The sequence below is a fragment of the Haemaphysalis longicornis genome, unplaced genomic scaffold, assembly GCF_048455015.1.
Source record: "Haemaphysalis longicornis isolate Haplotype H1 unplaced genomic scaffold, Haemaphysalis longicornis Haplotype H1 scaffold_9, whole genome shotgun sequence".
NCBI lineage: Eukaryota > Metazoa > Arthropoda > Arachnida > Ixodida > Ixodidae > Haemaphysalis > Haemaphysalis longicornis.
Genome location: NW_027526460.1, coordinates 146240242 through 146262960, shown reverse-complemented (window position 1 = coordinate 146262960; position 22719 = coordinate 146240242). Strand labels below are relative to the sequence as shown.

Sequence of the window (22719 nt, the reverse complement as noted above, 5' to 3'; positions counted from 1 at the left end):
CCTTGGCCTGGTGCGAACACGCTTTTTACGACACAGGCATGAGTGATGAAAGCTCCAAATATGGGGGAAAAGCGCATGCATTCGAGCGTCTGCGGGGACGCGGAGGGCGTTCATCCACTGCGTAGGCCTCGTCTAGTGATTTCTACGATTCCAAGCCGTCCTGGGAGGCTTATCTTATGTATTTTACAGCCGACAACATGGCAGAAGAGTGGTACTACGATTACGGGGATATTGAGAATGCCCATCCAACGACGCCATCGGATGTCAAACATGTTTCACAGAACCGAAACCGAAACTTGTTTGAGATAAACGATGAAAAGTGTGCTAATTTGAGCCAGTCTACGCAGTGCAAGCAAAAACGGGAGCTTGACAAATTCACTTCAGTGTCCCTTTAAGAACACTGAGACGGACACGGGAAAAAAACGTAGACTTTCACGAAAAGACGGCGCACTAGCAACTGATTTATTCGGAACAAAACACACGCATATATAACAACGCAGAATGCAACAAATTCCAGAAAGATGGGAAATGGAAGTGCGACTGGTGATAAAAAGATACATATAAAAAGATAGCGGTGGTATAGAAGCCGGTCCACGTGCTGTCGTTAAAAAGATGATACTGAAAACAGAATCTCACGCTGGGTGAGCGCAATCGAAGGGGTGCTGACGTTTTGTTCCGCGCTAAAGACAAAATGTCGCGTGAGATATTCAAAGCGTTTTCAATTATGTCTGGACGTGAGGGTGAATGCGTCAGCACCCCTCCGATTGCGCTCACCCAGCGTGAGATTCTGTTTTTAGAATCACCTTTTTAACGACAGCATGTGGACCGGCTTCTACCACCGCTATCTTTTTATATGCATCTTTTTATCACCAGTCGCACTGCCATTTCCCATCTTTCTGGAATTTGTTGCATTCTGCGTTGTTATATATGTGTGTGTTTTGTTCCGAATAAATCAGTTCCTGATTTCGGATTGCACGGTTTAACGCACCGACGCAGCGCAGGCGATGAGGCGCGCCGTAGTGGAGGGCTCCGGATTAATTTTGACCACCTGGGGATCTTTAACGTGCGCCGAAATCTCGTACACACGGGCGTTTTTGCTTTTCGCCTCCATCAGAAAAGCGGCCGCCGCGGCCGGGAATCGAACCCGCAACCTTGTGCTCAGCAGCGCAACGCCTTAGCCACTGAGCCACCGCGGCGGGTCAAATCAGTTGCTAGTGCGCCGTCTTTTCGTGAAAGTCTACGTTTTTTTCCTGTGTCCGTCTCAGTGTTCTTAACAAGCGCAACTTACCCTCAAAAGTCCGTTATGGAGAACGTTCAAGCCTTTCGCGACACACTGCAAGCTTCGCCAGTTGAGCTGGTTGAAGTCTGCAACGCTCAGGATGGCTTTGCATTCGCCACTCGCCGCGAAGAAGACGACGACATCATCGATGCACATGATGATTCACCATCATCATCATCAACAACGTTAGCCTATTTGGGTCCACTGCAGGACGAAGGCCTCGCCCATCGACCTCCACCCGCCTCTGTCCTGTGCTGCCCGTGTCCATTCCTTGCCTCCGAATTCTCTTATTTCATCTCTCCATCGAGTTAATGGCTTTGCTCTTCTTCTAGTCCGGTCTCGCGGTGTCCATTCTGTTGTCCTTGGGGTCCACCTGTTGTCCGTTCGTCGTACTACATGGCCAGCCCAAGTCCATTTCTTTTTCTTAACCTGGACTATGATATCACATATCCGAGTTTGCTCCCTAATCCAGGTAGCTCGTTTTCTGTCCTAAAGCGTTACTCCTAACGTTATTCTCTCCATGACACGTTGAGCGGACCTAAGCTTGCTGTCGAACTGTTCAGTAAGTCGCCAAGTTTCCGCTCCGTGTGTCAACATCGGCAGGACGCAATGGTTGAATACCTTTCTTTTTAGGGATAGAGGCATCTTACTTTTCATTATTTGCGAGTGCTTGCCGAATGCACCCCATCCCAGTCGTATTCTGCGCCTGATTTCTTTCTCGTGGTTTGGGTCCGCACTGACCATCTGGCCAAGGTCGTTATATTCTTGTACTTGTTCCATGTGTAAGCCCAGTGTAAGCCTAGTCTAAAAAAGGAGCGGTCAGCATGTTTATTTATTATCACTTAAGTTTTATTCATGTTTATCTTTAGCCCCACAGTGAAGCTCTGTGATTTTAGTTCCTCAATCATGTTTTGGAGTTGCTCTGTAGATTCACTAATCAAGACTATGTCATCTGCAAACCTTAAATGGCTCACGTATTCGCCGTTTATCCATAAGACTACATTTTCCCAGTCAAGCCTCCTGAATACACTCTCCAGACATGCTGTGAATAATTTTGGTGAGGTGGTATCTCGTTGTCGCACTCCCCTTCGGATCGGGAATTTATCACTTTGCTTGTGAAGTGTAATTCTGCCGGTGCATTCCTCATATATGTCGTCTAGGAGTCGTAGGTAGGTCTTGTTTATTCCTTAGTCCTTTAAGGCGTCCATCACTGCGGCGGTGTTTACTAAATCGAACGCTTTTTCATAGTCTATAAATATCATGCAAAGTGGTTTATTATACTCTGCGCATTTTTCTATTACTTGGTTGATGACATGGATGTGATCCATTTTAGAGTATCCTTTTCTGAACCAAGACTGTTCCATGGGTTGTTGGAAGTCTAGGCTGGCGGTTATGCGGCGAAGTACTATCTTGGTAAATAGCTTGTATACAACCGACAGAAGGCTGATGGGTCTGTAGTTCTTAAGATCTTTGTTATCTCCCTTCTAGTGAATTGAAACTATGTTGGCGTTTTTTCAGGCTTTTCGTACTTTTAAAGACCTTAAACATACTTAGAATAGTGCAACAAGCTTTTCTAGAATTATATCTCCAACCTCTTTTAGAAAGACTATGGTTATGCCGTCGTCGCCTGCACCTTAAGTGCCTTTTCTACTTCCTCTTTCGTTACTGGTGGAACATCGCAAGCAACGCTTGTAGGCTCGGTACTTCGTCTCGCTCCAGCGTCCCTGGCGTGTAGCCTGGTGTAGAACAGTTCTGCGATTTTTATTATCTCTTCCATATTGCGCGTAACGTTACCCCGTTCATCTCTAAGTGCGTACATTCTGTGACTGCCAATAGCCAGCTTCCTCCTTGTTGCCTTCAAGCTTCCTCCTCTTTCTAAAGTTTCCTCGATAGCCGCCATGTTGTACGCACGAATGCCATTTGTTTTACTTTTGTTTATCAATTTTGACAGCTCCGCTAGTTCAGTTTGATCCACCGTACTCGACAATATCATCTTCTGGCGCTGCGAAATAAGTTCCTTTGTTTGCCTAGTTAGTTTTCCAGTTTGCTTCCTACAAGCTGCTTCTCCAGTAGCCGCTGCTGACTCCATGATGCTGTTGTTGGGTTATCATTTACAGTGTCCACACTTATCACTTAGAGTGTCCACACTAGCACCTTAATGATACAAATAAACCAGACTTGGCAGTAATGAAATTACAGTAATTTAATTACAGCAATTAAATTAATTTTTGCTGTAATGAGTAATGTGATGAATTACTTTTGGGTGTTGGTAATTTAGTAATGTAATGAATTACTTCAGGACAGTAATTTCATAAAAGTTACTCAATACTTTGCCAATTACTTTTGACTACGATATAGCCTTTCCGCTTCTCTTAAGGCAGAAAAAGTTAACCAAGAAAAGTTGACCAAGTAGAGTTCCAATGCCCAGAAAGACTCTGAGCATTGGAACTCTACGAACGCCAAGGAAACAACGCTTCGATGAGAGCTGCGCCTGCTTTCTCGTGCCTCTTCATTCCCTATCCATGCGTTCCGGAAATGCAGGAGCATTCGAAGGGTGCCCGAAAGCGAAAAAGTTCCGAATTATGTTCAACACAACCCTGCCCTCATCCGCGCCAGCGGTGCATCTTTTTAGCGAGGCAAAAGACACTCCGTCGTACAAACGGGGACGCCTTTCCGATGCCCAATGTGAATCTTGGCTCCTTCTGAGGAAGACATCTAACATATCAATGTATAGCGCTGTAAATAAACTGTACATAAGTTGGTGTATAAACAAATATTTTTGAGATTGCAGTGTATATGTATATGAGTTGGTAGTGTATGAGTGATGAATTTTTGTTTTAGTAATTTCAAAGTAATTTCATTACTTTTGTAAAGTAATGGTAATGTAATGTCACTACTTTCGGTCACCTGTAATTTCTAATGTAATTTAATTACATTTTAGAAAATTCTAGGAAAAACATTTCAAAAGTATTTTTGCCATCTCTGCAATAAACAATGGTACTGAAGCTTAACTACGTGTCCGACAATGCTCACCTTCAACAGCTTCACGATTCAAGTCTTGCACGTAAATGCGAGCTTCCCTTAATTTTTAGATTTTGCTGTAAAATTTGCATCACAGTTATTTGGACAAAGCGGTATTTTGAATGAACCATTAAACATTTCGATTTTCTCTTCCTGGCCCATTTAATTCCTGCCGCTTAAGACATTGTGCTGTTGTTATCAGATTTTTGGGATATCACGATTACCTCAATATGCTTAAAAATTATCTTTTGCTAATACCAAAGCATTTCTTTACTCGGATGGCCAGAAATTCAGCGTGCCTGGCCCAAAAACATCACCAAATATAATCGACAACCTAAAGAATAAGAAAATGTGCCATCCCTTCCTGAAAAAAGTTGATAGAAGCGCGAAAGATTCGTCCAATCTATAGAAAGCATGTCCAATCGATCGTCAAATCTTCAAAGACCCGAACCGCCAACGAAGAACAAACCCATGCTAAGATTTTTCTCCCACTAAGTAAACGCATCTACGAATGATCAAAATGTACACCGATACGTGTTTTATCACATAAAGGTATACTATCTTACTTCTTCGCGATATATGAGCGTATTGCCTTTTCTTGAACCGTGACTTTTTCGCGACTTTCAAGTAACCCTTTTGACACAATGGAAGCCGGGTTTCACGCACGTGGCATGTGTCCAGATATCTTTTCAAGGCCTATCGGCTCGCCAGACGTGTGCTCCCGGCGCCCTGTAAAGGGCTGAGAAGGGAGCAGGCAGCCATATATAGGCAGCTCCAAATAAGAACGGTCATCAGCCCGGCTTTCATGCACAAGATTTTCCCGGGGGCACACCTCGACGGTACGCAGGGTGTGTCGCAAAGCCCCCGCGACTTTCGAGCACATCGTGTGGGACTGCCTCAACTTCCCGGAAGATTCTAAGTCAGGGAGACTTTTGCCTGCCTTTGAAGAGGCAAAGCGATTCGTCAACCAAGACCTCCAACTCGAGGCCGTCCAGCGGGTAATCGTGCAGTTGGCCAGGCAGGAGTCTTCGCAGCCCGGCAACGGGCGTAGGGCCTCTAACCCTGGTGGCGGCAGCGAGGGCGACACTGACCAAGCATGAAGTCCTAACTTGTACTTCATCTTCAGGCACAATAAGTTTTTTTCCAATCCAATATCAAAGCTTTTCGGTAGACCAACCTGTCTATGGGGAAATGCATTAGGTTTTGGGCACGACACTAAGAAAGCTTTCGCTTTAAGAAACGAAGCACTTCAATTAAATCACGAGCTAATTAAATTGTGGTCTGGGCTAAAAGTTGAAACAGATTGTACTTTCGAAGTAGGAAACGGGCATACATTATCTGTTACAATAAGCTAAGTTGAACTGAACGCTTCCTCAAGACCACTTGCAGCTGGACGAACAAGCTTTACCGCATAGTCGGATTAGCGTTCCACTCTCACACTTGATCACAAGAAAATGCAATGTACTTTCGGGAACATCACTGCCCGTCACTCACCCGTTCACACGTGATGCACAGCGAAAAACTTGAAAGATTAAGTTTGTCTTCGATCGGTCACTCTTCCTGGTCTTCTTTTCCTGATATAGTGACACGCTAGCCTTTTCTGGCACGAGAACTACAACAAGCGTTCGTTTACCTACAAGAAAGGGGATTCGGTGAGCGAACGTTTTGCGGCTATGTCGTGTTTACCAAAGCTGGAATCTTGGTCCGACGAGCAGCTGCAACGTGCGCAGCACGCGGAACGTGAAGCTGTCACGCAGCAGAAAAGCACATCCTGCATAGTTTGCAGGCACAACCTCGGCAAACTATCACCTTTCAGTTTTAACCTCACGTGTCAGCGCCCAGGTATGTAAACAACTGACGAAGCCTCCCTCTTCTTTCTTACCTTTATGTCGCTCTCTGTTGCCCGATTTTTGTACAGATGCGGCGGTCTCTGTATACACTACCACCAGGGGACATCGGACGCACCCCGGTGATGCCCTTTTAAGCGCAGAGCACTTGAAGGGCTCGCCTTGTCGTCGTAGCTCACTCGCTGAACCTAGCTTAGCTGGAACCAAGTAGAGCCACACGGCGTTCCGTCGTAACGGCTGTCGTCGCGGCGTAACCCAGAGGCTTCGAAAGTCAGGCGGTATATATAGTCATAGGCGTTCGAAACTCGTGAACCGCTGGCGCTTGTCATACTTCTCCCCGTTGCTTAGCGCAAAGAAAACTCCAGGTATATTTGAGGCAAAACATACGTAATTAACCGGCAGCGCCCGCGTTCATTTAGTTAGGAACGCTTGTTGGGTTGTTTTTCACGATAGTAAGCGAATAAAAGTGGCAGTGCAATGCCGGCACGTGCGGGAAGAAAGCAAGCACAAAAAGAACAGAACTCCTGCTGAGGCCGTTTCAGGCAGGGGCGTGCGAGCACTGCGAAGGCGGGAAATTTGAATTGCATTGGTTGGTAACAGCGGATAACGGCGCTACAGCCCATTATGGCGGATCTTTCCTGTGCACTTCCTCCAGCTTTCACATTGACAAGGAACGGCTTTAATTTTTTGTTCATCGTTTATGTGTCAGCCATTTGGTCTCACGAATGGGTGAGGTCGCTCTTAGTGTTTAACCGTTAACAGTGGAAAAGGGAAGTTTCCAAAAAAATTATTGCAGAAGCGCAAGACTCTTTCAGGCTTTATTGCAGGTAGACCACAAACATAACACATACAAAGATGCGAGTAGACAAAAATACCCAACAATATCACCTAATGTCCTACGTTTATTTACCAAAACCACATTCTCAGGGGCACAATTGTCTAGGAATTTCTCAAAACGACTTATTCTTCTTCAGTTTTTTTAGCAAGGTCAAATTCGTGCTTCTGTTTTATAGTGCCAAGGTATACTTTTGCAAGCTGTGTCGACAAAAGCCGGCATAAGGAACTTAGCGCTAACTTGCCATTTACCAAAAACAGGTGTTGAACGTAGCACTAAGCGAACAAGCACAGTGTACAGAAGAACTTAATATTAGCTCATGTGGTCGTACCAATGTAACTTGTTTAGGAGGCATGTTTGCACCTTCACCCACAGTAACTGAAGCTGGAAATTCATTATGAACAAGCCATCGTGGAGTCTTTTAAAAACAAAACACCCTCCTAACGATTTGAAGTTTCCTAATACCGAACAATACTGCCAACGCCAAGTAAAAAAAACAGCAGCCTGCAGAGCGAGAGTAAAATTAAAGCAACTGACCGTAATATTCTCCCGCATGACACTCCTTCCCTACGGCATATCTTCTGCCCATATGTAAAATTGTCTTTAAAATGGGCTTGATAGCTTATTGCAGAGAGGGTCAGTAGACGCACTGTAGATTATAACGGCCATAAGAGCAAAGGTAATAAGAAGAGTAATTGTCATTTTAGCTTGGTAAAGGGCATGTCATTACCTTTAAAGGTCAGTTGGCGTTGAAGACGATACCAGAAAGAAGTTAATTTCATGGCTTTAGTGTATTTGCTGCAAGCCAAGTTCCCTGATTTCCCCGCTGGCAGCACGCAAGATCTTCACTCAGAGCACTGGCGCTTTACCTCATCCAAAATCATAGGTCGGCAGGCTCGCTCGCGAGTGCACTCGGACACCGTTCACTCACCACTCGCGAGTGAGTCGTGAGTGAGCCTCGCCATCGTTTCGGGCTGGCGAGTACGAGTGTGAGTGAATGTGAGCGCCACAAGCGGTGATCCCCGCTCACACTACAAGTGTGAGCGCCAGTTGCCACTCGCCAGTGTTAGTGCACTTACCCCTCGCGAGTGTACTAGCAGAGTCATTCAATGCTTTGAACGGCTCTGGTGAGAGGTGAGCCCCGGGCGCTACTCACGAGTACTGAGCCCCGCTCACAACCCGAGAGTGGCGAGCCCCACTAACCACTCATGAGTGAGTGCCACTGGCCCCTCGAGAGTGGTGAGTGCACTAACACTCACGAGGGGTGAGGGCACAAACACTCGCCAGTGGTGACTGGCGCTCCCACTCATAAGTAGTTAGCGGGGCTCGCCACTCGCGAGTAATGAGCCCGTTTATTACTAGCGAGTGGTAAGCCCCGGCGCCACTCATGAGTGGTGAGCCGCACTCACAACCCGCGAGTGACGTGCCCCGCTAACCACCATGAGTGTGGGCGCAACTCACCACTCGTGAGTGGTGAGTGCACTCGTGCGAGGTTTTGGGCTGACTACAGTGAGCGCCACTCTTGCGCTTGTATACTGGCTGTCGGCTATTCGTCGAAGGAGCCGCCCGCTCGCGGGTGGTTGCCGCTTGCGCTATCCGCTCATACGCATAACCACTTGTAATGAGCGCTTGCATTTAGCTTCGGGAATATTTTGTCACTGCACTGCTGCTATTAGTCACCGTGGAGTTAACTCCCCGTTGGCGAGTTGATTTGGGAATACGATTTGGATGGACGTCAGGCGACGTAATGCAGTGTCACAATTCATAAAGGGACAACTGCGCCCACTCGCGGTGAATGTTATTTCGCGCTCGAAGCATTTTGAGTCGGAATTGGTGCCGGTAACGTCGTCACATCAAAGCGGACGGACTTTACCACCGCTGCGCGATACGATGGAAGGATCAGGGATTACCGCGGTATCCAGGTGTAGTTTCTGATGTGCAGACGGTACAACGCTTGCTTTAAACACAGCTTTCGTACTTGCAGCCTCATCCTGCCTCAGCCGAGCGAGATTTGAAAAAAAACTACGGCGGTGTTGTGAAGTTGAAGCCCACCCTTCCTGTTTCCAACATGTTTGTAACGAGTATGTTTGGCAGTTCTCAGATGTAACTACTTGAAGTTCAAATCGTAGTTATGACAAATGTTTTCTCGCCTGTACATCACGGGCTTGCTTGCTACGGCTGCCATCATACAGGCTGTTTTAATGCGCAAATTGTGAGTGGCAGTACTCGTTGGAAAAGTGACCGCACATTATCACGTATTCGCGTATAAGAATGGCGAAACGGTTTATATGAACGAATATCGTATTTTGGAAGAAGTGTGCCGTTTTCGAGCTCCCTGCACCCTAAATGTATCAGTATTTGTCATTTATCGCTGCGGCAACGCTCTTTTATGACACTTCGCTGGCATGCGGGCCTGCTTAACGCCACACTACCTCCTACCAAGGTGTCCTCTACTGGTGAACTTTGTTTTCGTGTGAACAGGCGCGGTGCTTTCTTCCTTTACTCCTTCCTTGTCTCAATATTTTCCTGTATGCATACTCATTAGCCTGATACACAAAATTTTGACCACTCTAAGAACAATTTATGGTTAAGCTGACCCTTTAAAGCTTGCCATGCAAGGTTTTTGATTGATTGATTGTAGGGTTTAACGCGCCGGCGCAACGCAGGCGATGTGGCGCGCCGTAGTGGAGGGCTCCGGATTAATTTTGACCACCTGGGGATCTTTAACGTGCGTCGAAATCTCGTACACACGGGCGTTTTTGCTTTTCGCCTCCATCAGAAAAGCGGCCCCCGCGGCCGGGAATCGAACCCGCGACCTCGTGCTCAGCAGCGCAACGCCTTAGCCACTGAGCCACCGCGGCGGGTGCCATGCAAGGTTTTTGTTGCACTTGGCGTGTACCCATACATGAGCTACTCTTTACAACAATGAATTTCAGCAGATCAGTTCGTCTTAAATGTAAAGGTTGGCGAAAAATATTCTGTAAAAATGGTCTCACCGCCGGAATACGAACAGGAAGCCAGTAGGTTGGTTGTCATAATGATGCAGTCACATATGTTTTCCTATTACGGTCTTCTTTTCATAAGGTCTATTGAAGTGCGCCCCAAATGGACATTTTTTTTTTGTTGTCTGGTATATGACGCCTGCCTGCCTCTTGACTTTATTTGAGAAAGAAAATTCGGAATGCGCGGATTATACTGTAGCCCCAGCTAACGCACCAAAAGGCCCTCCTCCTAATGTTTGTTCGTACGCTGTGATAGCCCTCCAGTGCTAGTTTACTTACCAGGCTCCTTAGCAATCCAGCTTAGCATGCACTTTGCTTTTTCTGTAAAGAAAGTAGTCTGGTTTCTATTTCAGTTTAAAAACCAGCTGCTTTTTAATTAAATTTGTCCGTAAACGTTTCATAAACAGGAAATGTTACATGAAGGTTGCAAACAAATACTTTGCCGTAGTGACGTTGATCTACACGTAGGCCCTAGTTTGCAGCTCCCTTTTTAAGGCCATTTAATTCTTTTTTATGAAGCAAAGGTGCATCCTAAATTGCTGAGGCCCTTGGGTTCCGTGCACGTAGCTAGTGTGTTTGCAAAGGCACACAGCGTGGCTTTAGTTCGAAATTGACGCTAAAAACGGTATCAAACTCATTTTTGTCCTTCACACGTGATTTTTTGGCCCATGTTACACTTAGCAGCACTTTAACTTGGCGTGCCGCAACTCAGTTCACTTACGAAATTCACGCTACCCGCTTGCCTTATGGGTGATTATAACGTTTAACTTGGTGGCTGGTTGCGTTCGGATTAAGGCTGCAAATCCGCTTATTTCTGGCCCTTAATTCTGCTTCGCTTATTGAAATAATTTTTGACCCCGACTCTTCCGTACTGATGCAAGTCTCATTTGTCACAGGACAAAGGAGACTTGCATGAGACTTGCATGAGACAGGACAAATGAGACAAATGAGAACAATTCTGTACGTTTGAATTGTTCTCAATGGAATAAATGCTGCAGGATATGACACGAGCCCGGGAAAGAGCCATTGCTAGCTCAGCGGTAAACGGAATACCTGTCAGAGGCCTGAGAATATAAGTGCTTATAATCTGCGCTAAGCACTAAAGGTAATCACGCCGCCCTGCCTCATAACATTACTTGAGAAACAAAACTCGAAATCCAGGGATTCTTATTGCTTCCCCTTCATGTCATTGTCCAGGATACCACTGAGTGCGGCGGTGCAACCAATGAAAGATTCAACAGTATTAGCGGTCAACAGAAGTGTACATAACATTTTATTGTGTCTCACAAAACATGCTCCAAAAATGGAATTCGAGACAACGTATTATCGGGGAATTTTATGATCATGCTTCCCCCATGATTTCAGTGTTCCTGGTAACCTAATTGCGCATCTTTGAATATTTGTATAGGAAAATAATGTTGTTCTTCTTTCACCAAAAAAGAACTCAGCCACACTTAATTATTTTCAGCGTATGTTAGCAGTTGTATCATCGCAGAATGTTAGCCGGCGAAACGTGTTTTTTCAATGAAGCAGAGAACTTAAGGTGACGTGGAGGGGCACTCTGATTAACTTCCGTCTTTTGGCGTGAGTCAAGCCTTGATAAACAGTAATCTGAGAAGGCACTGTATCTCGCACAGCGGGTGGGATATTGTGAGAATTCGGCAACAAAGGTGTCTCAGAATGCATCAGTCATGCGTGCAGGTCACTTCCCATGGTTTGCTGACCAGGTAAACATGCAGAGACGAGAATCGTGTCCCAGGCGTCGTGAGTTCTTTTTCCAGGCACTTGGGTGGGCGAAGCAGGTACGTCTGGCGTCAGAGAAAATGCACATTTAATTTGAATCGATTTCCCGAATGCGCCAACACACCCGAATAATTTTATCTTTAAATACCAACATGGCTTTAGGAAAGGGTACTCACGGGACACACAGCTTGTTGCAATTATGAACGACCCTTCACTCATCCGTTACCGCTTGGCTTCAAATCGACTCAATATTTGTAGATTTTTCTTAAAGGGACCCTGCAACACTCATTGAGCAGTGCAAGTAAACCTGCGCGACGCTTAGCTTACACTAGCAGAAGTGCACTAGCAAATTTAGCTTACTTATTTAGCGACGCTTAGCTTACACTGCCAAATATTACACGTGCACGTGAAGCGGTGAGCGCGCAAATCGCTGTGAAAGACGCGGAAAAACCAACCGCGCTCTCTTCAGTTCTCCTCATTGTGCACCCATGGTATGGCCTAAACGACGTCATTAGAGAGTTTTAGTATAGCGGAAAGCACCACTTTAGCGCGCCCATAGCGTTAGCGGGCACGCTAACCGTAGCATAACGAGGCGCTATCCGTTCGCGATTGCGGCCCGCAAAACATTAACGCTACAGCTAAAACGCTATACTAAAACTCCCTATTGAGGCCATGGCTGCCCGATTGGCTTTCACTGGTCAACTTCGCGGCTAGTTTCTCGCATTTCCTGTGACGATACGCCGTTGTCAGTGCTGTGTGCGAACCTCGTGATGAGCTCAGTACTTCCCTTTCAACCAGACAACTCGACAACAAACGTTTATTTCTTCAAAAAACGCCCTACTGGCCAGAGCGCTTGCTTGCAAGCAGGCACCAATGCCTGCTTTTTTGTGGCACCAGACCGGAAATAGACCACTCCACGTTGCGGAGAAAAGGAGAAAACTCCCCGGCCGTAGGCCTGCGTTATATCGAAGGCCGCGGAAGAGAACGCCGCGAGCCGCACCCCTCTCCGGGAGAGAGCGCGCAGCTTTCTTCGCGTTGTCCGCAGTCGAGTTGAGAGGGAACGATCATGCGTGATTCCTCATCACGCGTCGTTTCGGTGATAGCGAACGGATTTTCATAATTCTTGCGGCAGGAGAGTGATGAGACAATAGACTTTACCCCAAAATACATTCCTAGTAGTCGATGGTATGTGTTGCAGGGTCCCTTTAAGCTTTTGACAGTGTAGCTCACCACAGATTGCTTATGAAACTTAGACAACTTAATATCCACCCTCTTGTAATCGCATGGGTTGAAGTCTTCCTGTCATCTAGGGTTTTATTCACTTCAGCTAATAACGCTAATTTTTCTTTCGGTCAAGTACACTTTGTCATTCCACAAGGCAGCGTCCAGGGCACCTTTTCTAATTTTTGTCGATGACTTACCAAAGAGCATTTTGTCAAGAATCAAGCTTTTTGCCGATGGCTGTGTTGTTTATTGTAAAATGACCTGCTTCACTGACCAACAAGCCCTCCAAACTGACCCTGACTCAATATCTACTTGGTGTTCTACTTGGTTCATGTCGACAAACAATTCCAAAACTATAAAATTGTGTCCTTTACAAACCACGCATCTTGCATTCAAACTTCTTACTTATTAAAAACCACATCTGTTGAGCACAAGTAGACGGGCCTTAACTTGCACTCTGACCCCACATGGAATCACCATGGAATCAAACCGCATCGGTATTAATTTTACGAAAACCAAAGCAATTATATTTCGCGCAAAAAAACAAACCTTGTTCGGTTGAACACAACCTTTACATAGACGATAAAAAAATAGACTTTGTTGACAGCCATAAAATCCTCGGTGTGCACTTCTCCTCTGGTCTAACGTGGGATACTCATGTAAACTACCTGTGCAAAAAGGTTTCTGTTACAACTGGAATAATCTCGCGTTGTCGTAATTTGCTGCCAACTAAAGTAAAACTTCAAATTTACTATGACTTATTTCAATCATACCTAAATTATTGTACACTGATATGGGGAACCACATCTAAAACCAACTTAGGTAGACTTTTGATTCTTCAGAAAAACATGGTTCGCCTTATAGCAAATATTGAGCCATTGACCACTACTAAAGGCTTATTTGAACATTTTAATATTGTTCCTATAAATAGTATTTACCGATTTCGTCTACTTCAAATGTTCTGCTTCTCCACGGCCTACACTGCAAACTACTTATCATCTGCAGCCAAACTACAACGACGGACTGCTAATATAAACACACGAAATGCAGACACTTGGGCCATCCCTCACTTTCGTACATTCTATAAATACCAGACACTGAAATATAACCTACCTATTACACTGAATGAATTCTCTCACAATGCTTGTTGCAAAAGTCGGAAAGAATTGGGCTCATTTTTTGCGCAAAATTGAAGTGATCGCTTGTTTCCTTTTTGAAACCTTGAAAATTTTGCTTGTTCGCACGTTTGATAGTGTATTTAGGAGTTCTTGTTTTATACTTGTTTTATACATGTTCTATTTGGAAAAGCAACACCCAGTAATGCGGATGTATTTTTGGCTATATCTATATACCGGAACATTTGTCTAGTTCGTTCGGAAATGTCTGTACCTCCAATTGTACCTGTATGTACATTTTATGTATATATTTTATATTTTATTTTACCTTTATATTATATGTATATATTACCTGTATGTATATTGTATGCACCTGTAGACATTTATAGGAACTGTATAAAAATGTGTGTGTGTGTGTGTGTGTGTGTGTGTGTGTGTGTGTGTGTGTGTGTGTGTGTGTGTGTGTGTGTGTGTGTGTGTGTGTGTGTGTGTGTGTGTGTGTGTGTGTGTGTGTGTGTGTGTGTGTGTGTGTGTGTGTGTGTGTGTGTGTGTGTGTGTGTGTGTGTGTGTGTGTGTGTGTGTGTGTGTGTGTGTGTGTGTGTGTGTGTGTGTGTGTGTGTGTGTGTGTGTGTGTGTGTGTGTGTGTGTGTGTGTGTGTGTGTGTGTGTGTGTGTGTGTGTGTGTGTGTGTGTGTGTGTGTGTGTGTGTGTGTGTGTGTGTGTGTGTGTGTGTGTGTGTGTGTGTGTGTGTGTGTGTGTGTGTGTGTGTGTGTGTGTGTGTGTGTGTGTGTGTGTGTGTGTGTGTGTGTGTGTGTGTGTGTGTGTGTGTGTGTGTGTGTGTGTGTGTGTGTGTGTGTGTGTGTGTGTGTGTGTGTGTGTGTGTGTGTGTGTGTGTGTGTGTGTGTGTGTGTGTGTGTGTGTGTGTGTGTGTGTGTGTGTGTGTGTGTGTGTGTGTGTGTGTGTGTGTGTGTGTGTGTGTGTGTGTGTGTGTGTGTGTGTGTGTGTGTGTGTGTGTGTGTGTGTGTGTGTGTGTGTGTGTGTGTGTGTGTGTGTGTGTGTGTGTGTGTGTGTGTGTGTGTGTGTGTGTGTGTGTGTGTGTGTGTGTGTGTGTGTGTGTGTGTGTGTGTGTGTGTGTGTGTGTGTGTGTGTGTGTGTGTGTGTGTGTGTGTGTGTGTGTGTGTGTGTGTGTGTGTGTGTGTGTGTGTGTGTGTGTGTGTGTGTGTGTGTGTGTGTGTGTGTGTGTGTGTGTGTGTGTGTGTGTGTGTGTGTGTGTGTGTGTGTGTGTGTGTGTGTGTGTGTGTGTGTGTGTGTGTGTGTGTGTGTGTGTGTGTGTGTGTGTGTGTGTGTGTGTGTGTGTGTGTGTGTGTGTGTGTGTGTGTGTGTGTGTGTGTGTGTGTGTGTGTGTGTGTGTGTGTGTGTGTGTGTGTGTGTGTGTGTGTGTGTGTGTGTGTGTGTGTGTGTGTGTGTGTGTGTGTGTGTGTGTGTGTGTGTGTGTGTGTGTGTGTGTGTGTGTGTGTGTGTGTGTGTGTGTGTGTGTGTGTGTGTGTGTGTGTGTGTGTGTGTGTGTGTGTGTGTGTGTGTGTGTGTGTGTGTGTGTGTGTGTGTGTGTGTGTGTGTGTGTGTGTGTGTGTGTGTGTGTGTGTGTGTGTGTGTGTGTGTGTGTGTGTGTGTGTGTGTGTGTGTGTGTGTGTGTGTGTGTGTGTGTGTGTGTGTGTGTGTGTGTGTGTGTGTGTGTGTGTGTGTGTGTGTGTGTGTGTGTGTGTGTGTGTGTGTGTGTGTGTGTGTGTGTGTGTGTGTGTGTGTGTGTGTGTGTGTGTGTGTGTGTGTGTGTGTGTGTGTGTGTGTGTGTGTGTGTGTGTGTGTGTGTGTGTGTGTGTGTGTGTGTGTGTGTGTGTGTGTGTGTGTGTGTGTGTGTGTGTGTGTGTGTGTGTGTGTGTGTGTGTGTGTGTGTGTGTGTGTGTGTGTGTGTGTGTGTGTGTGTGTGTGTGTGTGTGTGTGTCAAGGGAACAGTTCTTAGTTGTATCGACCTGCCTTAAAGCGGCCTCCTGGGCCCTGTCAAGCTCGACGCGTAGCTTTTAGCCCAGGAGACCATCCAGTTCTGTATAGGTTCTGGAAAATAAAATTGCATTGTATTGTATTGTATTGTATTGTATTGTATTGTATTGTATATCAACATAATTATTGCAGCTGCCAACAGCTCATTGTTTTTTAAAGCACAGACTGAAACATACTCCATTACACATGCGCAAACTTGAGTACCACCCAGTTATCAGACCTAAAATTTAATCCGCATCTGCCATGTAGGACCCTAACAAAGGTTATCTAGTTGCCGCTTTTCTAATGGAGACGAAAAGCAAAAACGTCCGTGTGTACCACATTTCGGCGCACGTTAAAGATCCCCGGGTGGTCAAAATTAATCCGGAGCCCTCCAGTACGGCGTGCCTCATCGCCTGTGTTGCGTCGGCGCGTTAAAACCTACAATCAATCAAAAGTTATCTATTTGACCAAGTTGAATCTCTTCAAAATCGTGCCGTTGGTTTCATCTTTTCAGATTATTCGCGCCATACCAGGGTCACATCTCTTAAACGTTCGCATCATTACAAATCCTATTACATCGGCGTATACTATGACGTTTATCATTGTTTCATAAACTGTACCATCACTTTCACTTGACGCTAATTTCATCTCTTCATCACCGGCCATTTGTCCCGACGTCACCGTGCCATAAACGTGACGCGTGTAAACGGCGCACTTGTAGCTATTCAAAATCGTTCATACTTCGCACAATTGTTCATTTGAATGCCCTGCCATCTCATATTGCCACTGATAGGACGATGGATCTTCGAGGTTTAAGGTTGAAGGAATTGGCTTTATTGCCACGAACTCATTGGGTCCTAAAACAGCGGCCGCGCGCTTGTCGAGAGCGAACAACGTCGTCTTCCTCTGGCCGTCAGTCGGTGATGATTCCGATGGTGTACTCATGATGATGACAAGGCTGAACTTAATAAAAGTTGAATGTGGCGGTTGACCGTTCGCCGTGTCAATGAATACTAATGAATGCGGCATTAACCCCTCTTCAAGAACGCATCGTCCCGATGCGGCTGGATGCGTCAACTGGAATGCGCTATTCTGGAAGTGACGGCTGCAATCCTAGCGAACAAAGTATGGTTTGAGGCGCACAACATGTACAACGTCCGGACGTAAAGTTCGTCGGGATGAAGAACGCACTGTGTCCGGTAGTACCTCGTAGTTGACGTCGCTGATACGGCGCAGTATTGTATGCGGCCCGAAATAGCGCTTAAGGAGCTTTCCACTGAGCCCACGGCGTCGAACGGGTGTCCAGACCCACACCATATCTCCTGGACTAAAGTGTACGCTACGTCTACGAAGATTGTAGTGGGCAGTGTCGACTGACTGTTGGCTGGAAATTTGGATTCTGGCTAATTCCCAGGCCTACTCTGCGCGCTGAGAGACTAGTCGAGTGTCCTCGTTGGCATCATCATTGGGCAGGAGGGGCAACATGGCATCCAGCATAGTGGTTACTTGCCGGCCGTGAACGAGGTGAAACGGAGAAAACCCTGTTGTCTTCTGGACGGCAGTATTGTACGCGAAGGTTACAAAAGGGAAAAGCTCGTCCCATGCTCGATGCTCCACGTCGACGTACATCGCCATCATGTCTGTAATAGTCTTCTTCAGGCGCTCTGCCAGTCCATTAGTTCGTGGGTGGTATGCGGTAGTTCTGTGATTACTGGTGTGACTTAGGCGCAGAATGTTTTGCGTTAGTTGAGCTGTAAACGCGGAACCGCGGTCGGTGATGAGGACCTGTGGTGCACCATGTCGTATCCTCAGGCGTATCCTCAGGCGTTCCACAAGGCTCTGTGTTAGGACCTTTACTCTTTTTAATTTATGTGAATGACATTGCAACGGTTGTTCCTCCTTTTGTTGATGTAAGGTTATATGCAGATGATTGCCTCTTGCTTTGTCATGTGAAAAGTGTTTCTGATCAAATGCTCCTCAATGATGCTCTTCGATGTATTGATAACTGGTGTGAAAAATGGGACATGAAAATTAATTTCGATAAAACTGTTTGCCTGACAATTTCAAATAAAAAATCCCCCCTAAACTATAAATACACAATAAGCAATAGAGAAATTAAGAGTTCTACTGAGTTTAAATACTTAGGCGTTACTCTATCCAGCAATTTAAAGTGGGACAAGCATATTGACCGCATTACAGGACTGGCGAAGCGAAAGCTGGGATTTCTGAGAAGGAAACTGAGAAATGCAACACCCTCTGTTAAATTGTTGGCCTATAAGACGACTGTTAGACCAACGCTGGAGTACGCAGCTATCATCTGGGATCCGCATACTAAGACTGAAATTAACAAACTTGAACGAGTCCAAAGATTGGCAGCGAGGTTTATTTACTCAAATTACAGGAGAACACAGTCTGTATCACTTTTGCTTGCTAGGGCTGAGCTTCAAACATTAGCTACACGTAGGAAAATAGCTCGTTTAAAATTTATTTATTACTTGTATCATAAAAACTACAAACTGGATCCCGGAATATACCTGCGCCCCCCCGGAAGAGTGCCGGCTCGTACCAATCACTCATTTGTTGTGCAGGCGTATGTACCGCGGGTGGATGTATTTAAGTTTTCGTCTCTAGTGCGATCTATTGTTGACTGGAATGCGCTTCCTCCCGAGGTGTTTACAGGATGTAGATCCTCACAGGACTTTCAACGACGGCTGGACTTGTTTTTTGCCTAATAGTGTGTATTGTTCACTTGTTCACCTCCCACCCCTGCCACAGCCCGCAAGGGCTAGCAGTATTGTAAATAAATAAATAAAATAAATAAAATAAAACAATGTGCTGGATGAAGAAAGCATCTACTTACGATGTGGTTGAGATTGGAAGGTCTTTGTTTTCGGCGTATCTGGTCAGATAATCCGTTGCCACAACTATCCAGCGATTACGTGCGTTCGACAAAGGAAAATGAGCTCGAACCTGACACACTGAGTCACTCGAATCTGACACAAGTCCATTCCGACTTGCTGGAACGAGGCCTTTGGCGGTTCAATAGGTTGAAGAAGTCCGGCAGGGCGTATTGGGGGCCTCTTTCGTCGCTGGCATTCTCAGCATGTTCTGGTGTAATGACGTACAGCTTTGGGAAGATGAGGCCACTAATACTTTTCCCTTAGTCGCGCTAGCGTACGGGTGTGACCAAGATGTCTTGAAGTCGGATCATCGTGACAACTCTCAACAATCTCCGTGCGTTGATTGTCCGGCACGACCAGGAGCCATGAGCGGCCACCAGCCGCAAAGTTCTTCTTGTAGAGGACATTGTCCCGAAGAGTGAGCGCGTGCACAATACATTTGAAGGCTCTAGGGACAGCACTTGATTGGTCGTCCATTCTGGTGGAGCGTGCTGGGTACATCCCCGTCCTGACCTCAGCTTCGCACCTCATCGGAATCGCCGTAATCATCGAGGTTGCGTGAACCGCGTGGGGCAGCCCCAGCCCCGCCGCTACAAGAGCACGACGACGCCCCCCGCCCCATGCCCCCAGCCCGTAAAGAGCCGATACAGAGCCGCGAAGAACCGACGACATGTCACCTGCCAACGACGCCCTGTCCCCAGCCCGGTGGTCCAACGTGGTTGCAAGCCCTCACCGGTTCGTCATTCCTTTGCTGACGTCGCTGCTGCGGGCCGGAGTTCGCCAAACCCATATCTTACATCCGTGGTGGAAAGAGCTTCTTCCCTGTATATTCTCATCACATCGTTCATCTTCACCGCACTCATTACGCTACTGTGGCGTCGACCGGGACGGTCGTCTTCAAGGAGAGGTTGATGTTACGCCACCAAAGACGAGTAAGACGACAGCGGCGTGTAGCGTCACGCACGAGCATCGGCGACGACGACGAAGCTGCGTGGGGCATATTGCCTGGCTTGGCCTCACCCATGGCCACCTTGCACATAGACGGTGTGTAAATAGGTCGTTCATGACACTTAGCCATGGCTCGCCTCATCACTTCCTCCACCACGTTACAATATTGCAACTGTGATGGATCCAATCAAGTTTCAACAGCTACTACGCCCCAACATACTATTGTAACTTCCCTTTTCGGTTTTCTGTTGTTTTTTTCCGTACCTTTGTTTTTGCCTTGCAGTAATGGTATTTACTGCCTTTGTTTATGACCTGTTGTTAGCTTTGCCTGCGTTGATTTATTTTCTCAATGTCTCCTCCCACTTCTTAATACCCCCCAGTGAGCGCGTTTAGGATTATTTTGAATGAATAAATAAATACATTTCTCCTGGTTTCAAAATCGGGCGGTCTGGCATTGTTGCCGGTAGATCTGTTAATTGCGTTCAGCACAGTTGTTTCCCTAACCGCAGCTCGCGCCTCGGGAATGTCCGTGTGGGCAGGTACCCAAGATATTGTCATCGTTATGTTAAGGTGAGAGTGGAAATATCCTCAATAGTTGCGAGCAAGTTACCAAGGTCTCCCATGTACCAGGACGCGGCTCCGCTAAATCATCTGCAGATGAGAAGCCAGCGTGAGCTGAGAAGCTGGGTGGCTTCTCTGCCAGGTCCCTTGGTACGGAAGTCCGTCGATCCGCTGAAAGGCCTACGGATGAGCCACCAACTCAGAGTGCGTCATGTTGACGTGTGCGGTATTGTGAAGAGCACGTTGACGCAAAAGGCCCTGGCCCAAACATGCATTGTGGCACTTTGCTCTCCCTTTCCGATATTTTTTTGTCGACAGAAGGCTTTTCGCCAGTTCAGGGTAGACACTAGTAGGGGTGGGGGGGCGTTGGTTTCTGTACTGTTGGTTTCTGTACTGTTGAGTACGCATTGAGGACCTGGGGATGCAGCGTAAGGAGAATATCCTGCATGCTGAACCTCTGGATAAAACTGATTTGGTGCGGGTGGAATGTGCCGTTTTTTTTTCAAGCTCCCAGATGAGCCCCTCAGAGCTATGCGTTCAACCAGCGTGAATGTGTTGCTCCTGAGGACCCCATGAAACTCCACGCCACCTATCACACACTCTGTACCCCCATGTGCAGATAATGCGGCGCTACTCTCTATCACAGATGGTCTGGGAGCGCCAGAATAACCTAGACTTGAATCCAATTCCCAGTCCTACCTACGAGAAGTGGGAGAGTGAACTTGCCAGCTCCTACCCGAATAGGCTGTGACCGAAAGGGCGAAACCCCGGCGGTGTTGCGACGTTGTCATCCCACCGCTGACACCCCGTTGCTGCATACGGGGAGGCGTACCCGAGACGAGCTCCGTCGCCTCCGGCATGCGTGTGGTAGCGTGGTGAAGGGAGCGGCCAGCCAATGTTGCTGCCTCGAAGAAGACCAGAAGCCGAAGGCAAACTTAACTTGTTGAATCCAGACAAGAGCAATACCCCGACGGGCGAGGTTACAGCACGGGACTCGAGCAGAGTGTTAGCATTGATTCACTGCTCAAACAGGAATGACTACAGCGCTTGAGGGGTCTTATTTATACCCAAAGCGCTAACGGTCAAACAAGCGTTCCCTCTAGATTGTGCACACGACACGAATGGTACACACACACACAACACTCTTTCCAGAGCTCGTGAGCGGTCGGTAGCAGCAGCGCACGCTGAGTCCGAAATAGGGGTGAGAGCAGGTCTCCACCACAGCTTCCGCATCCTTCGGGAAAGTCTGCGTGTTGCGTCGGCCGCCATCGAAGTTTGAATCACGCCGAAAGCGAGGCGCTATATAGCGATCCAGACATGTAGCAGCTTGTTTGGATCCATCGGCTGCAAGCGTGAGTCACGGACAGAGAGGTCTGCTCGAAGGGCGCACGTAGTGGAGGCTTCGCCACACAGCCGAGGAGTGTTGCACAAAGCACTGCGACGGGCTGATTCGTAACAGCGGGTAGAACCAACGGAGTCATGGGGTAAGTACCCCGCCCACCTTCGATCTCATCAGATAAATGATAATAAGGAATAATTTCCTCTCCTCATAAGGGATACTTTCCTGAAATTGGCAAGCTCGTTCGGTGGTTTTCCCGGCTTAGGAATGTATATGTGGAGACAATTACGTCAGGACCTTGTAAAGTTTCCAGTCGTCCAAGCCACGTTGATCTTGTCTGGGAAAAGGCGTAGGTAAGAACTGGCACTTTTTTTGATAACGTGATTTAATACAACCCTGGGGCGCTGCGAGAATTCACCCTCGTCAGGTCTGCGTGGAGTTTGTTCATACAGAACGGCTGATCTCTGTCCGTCTGATTCAGAAGGAGGTGATCCTCGGGGCATCTGCTTGTTCGATTTTCGTTCCAGAGAGTTAATGGCAGGTTCAGGGAAAGTGACGGGTTCAAAAAAGAACGGGTGGCCTACCTGCAAATGCAACTAAGCTTCGGATATCGGCATGCGCGCGGCCACTGCTTGAGCAACGTTGCGTTTCTTCGATTCACCTTACAAGCTGAGAAGAAGCTGCTATATTTGTGACCCGCTGGTTTTTCCATTAAAACACGAACGAAATTCCCGTTACATCTCCGCTCCGTGTTTAACCACGCGCCTCAGCGATTATATACTATCGAGGCGGTGTAGCAGCTTAGGCATTTCTCGTCTCTTTTCTGTACAAGCGTGGTGTCTCGAAGAGTTGACGTCGTATGTTGACGA

General features: G+C 46.7%; 2 protein-coding genes across 3 annotated transcripts in view; both read right to left on the bottom strand.

Annotated features, from left to right (window-relative positions):
- The window catches only part of LOC144153574 (sphingomyelin phosphodiesterase-like), a 197259-nt gene extending 191264 nt beyond the window's left edge, over positions 1 to 5995 (bottom strand). Inside the window, exon 1 of one of the 2 annotated variants that reach the window (XM_077685199.1) lies at positions 5795 to 5995. The gene's annotated coding sequence lies outside the window, so the exon portion shown is untranslated. The remainder of the gene's footprint in view (positions 1 to 5794) is intronic. The other variant, XM_077685196.1, reaches the window with a different exon arrangement.
- Positions 5996 to 11214: 5219 nt separating this feature from the next.
- The window catches only part of LOC144151535 (uncharacterized), a 37872-nt gene continuing 26367 nt past the window's right edge, over positions 11215 to 22719 (bottom strand). Inside the window, exon 8 of the mRNA XM_077682625.1 lies at positions 11215 to 11792. Coding sequence (XP_077538751.1) covers positions 11670 to 11792 — 123 coding nt within the window. The 3' untranslated portion in view covers positions 11215 to 11669. The remainder of the gene's footprint in view (positions 11793 to 22719) is intronic.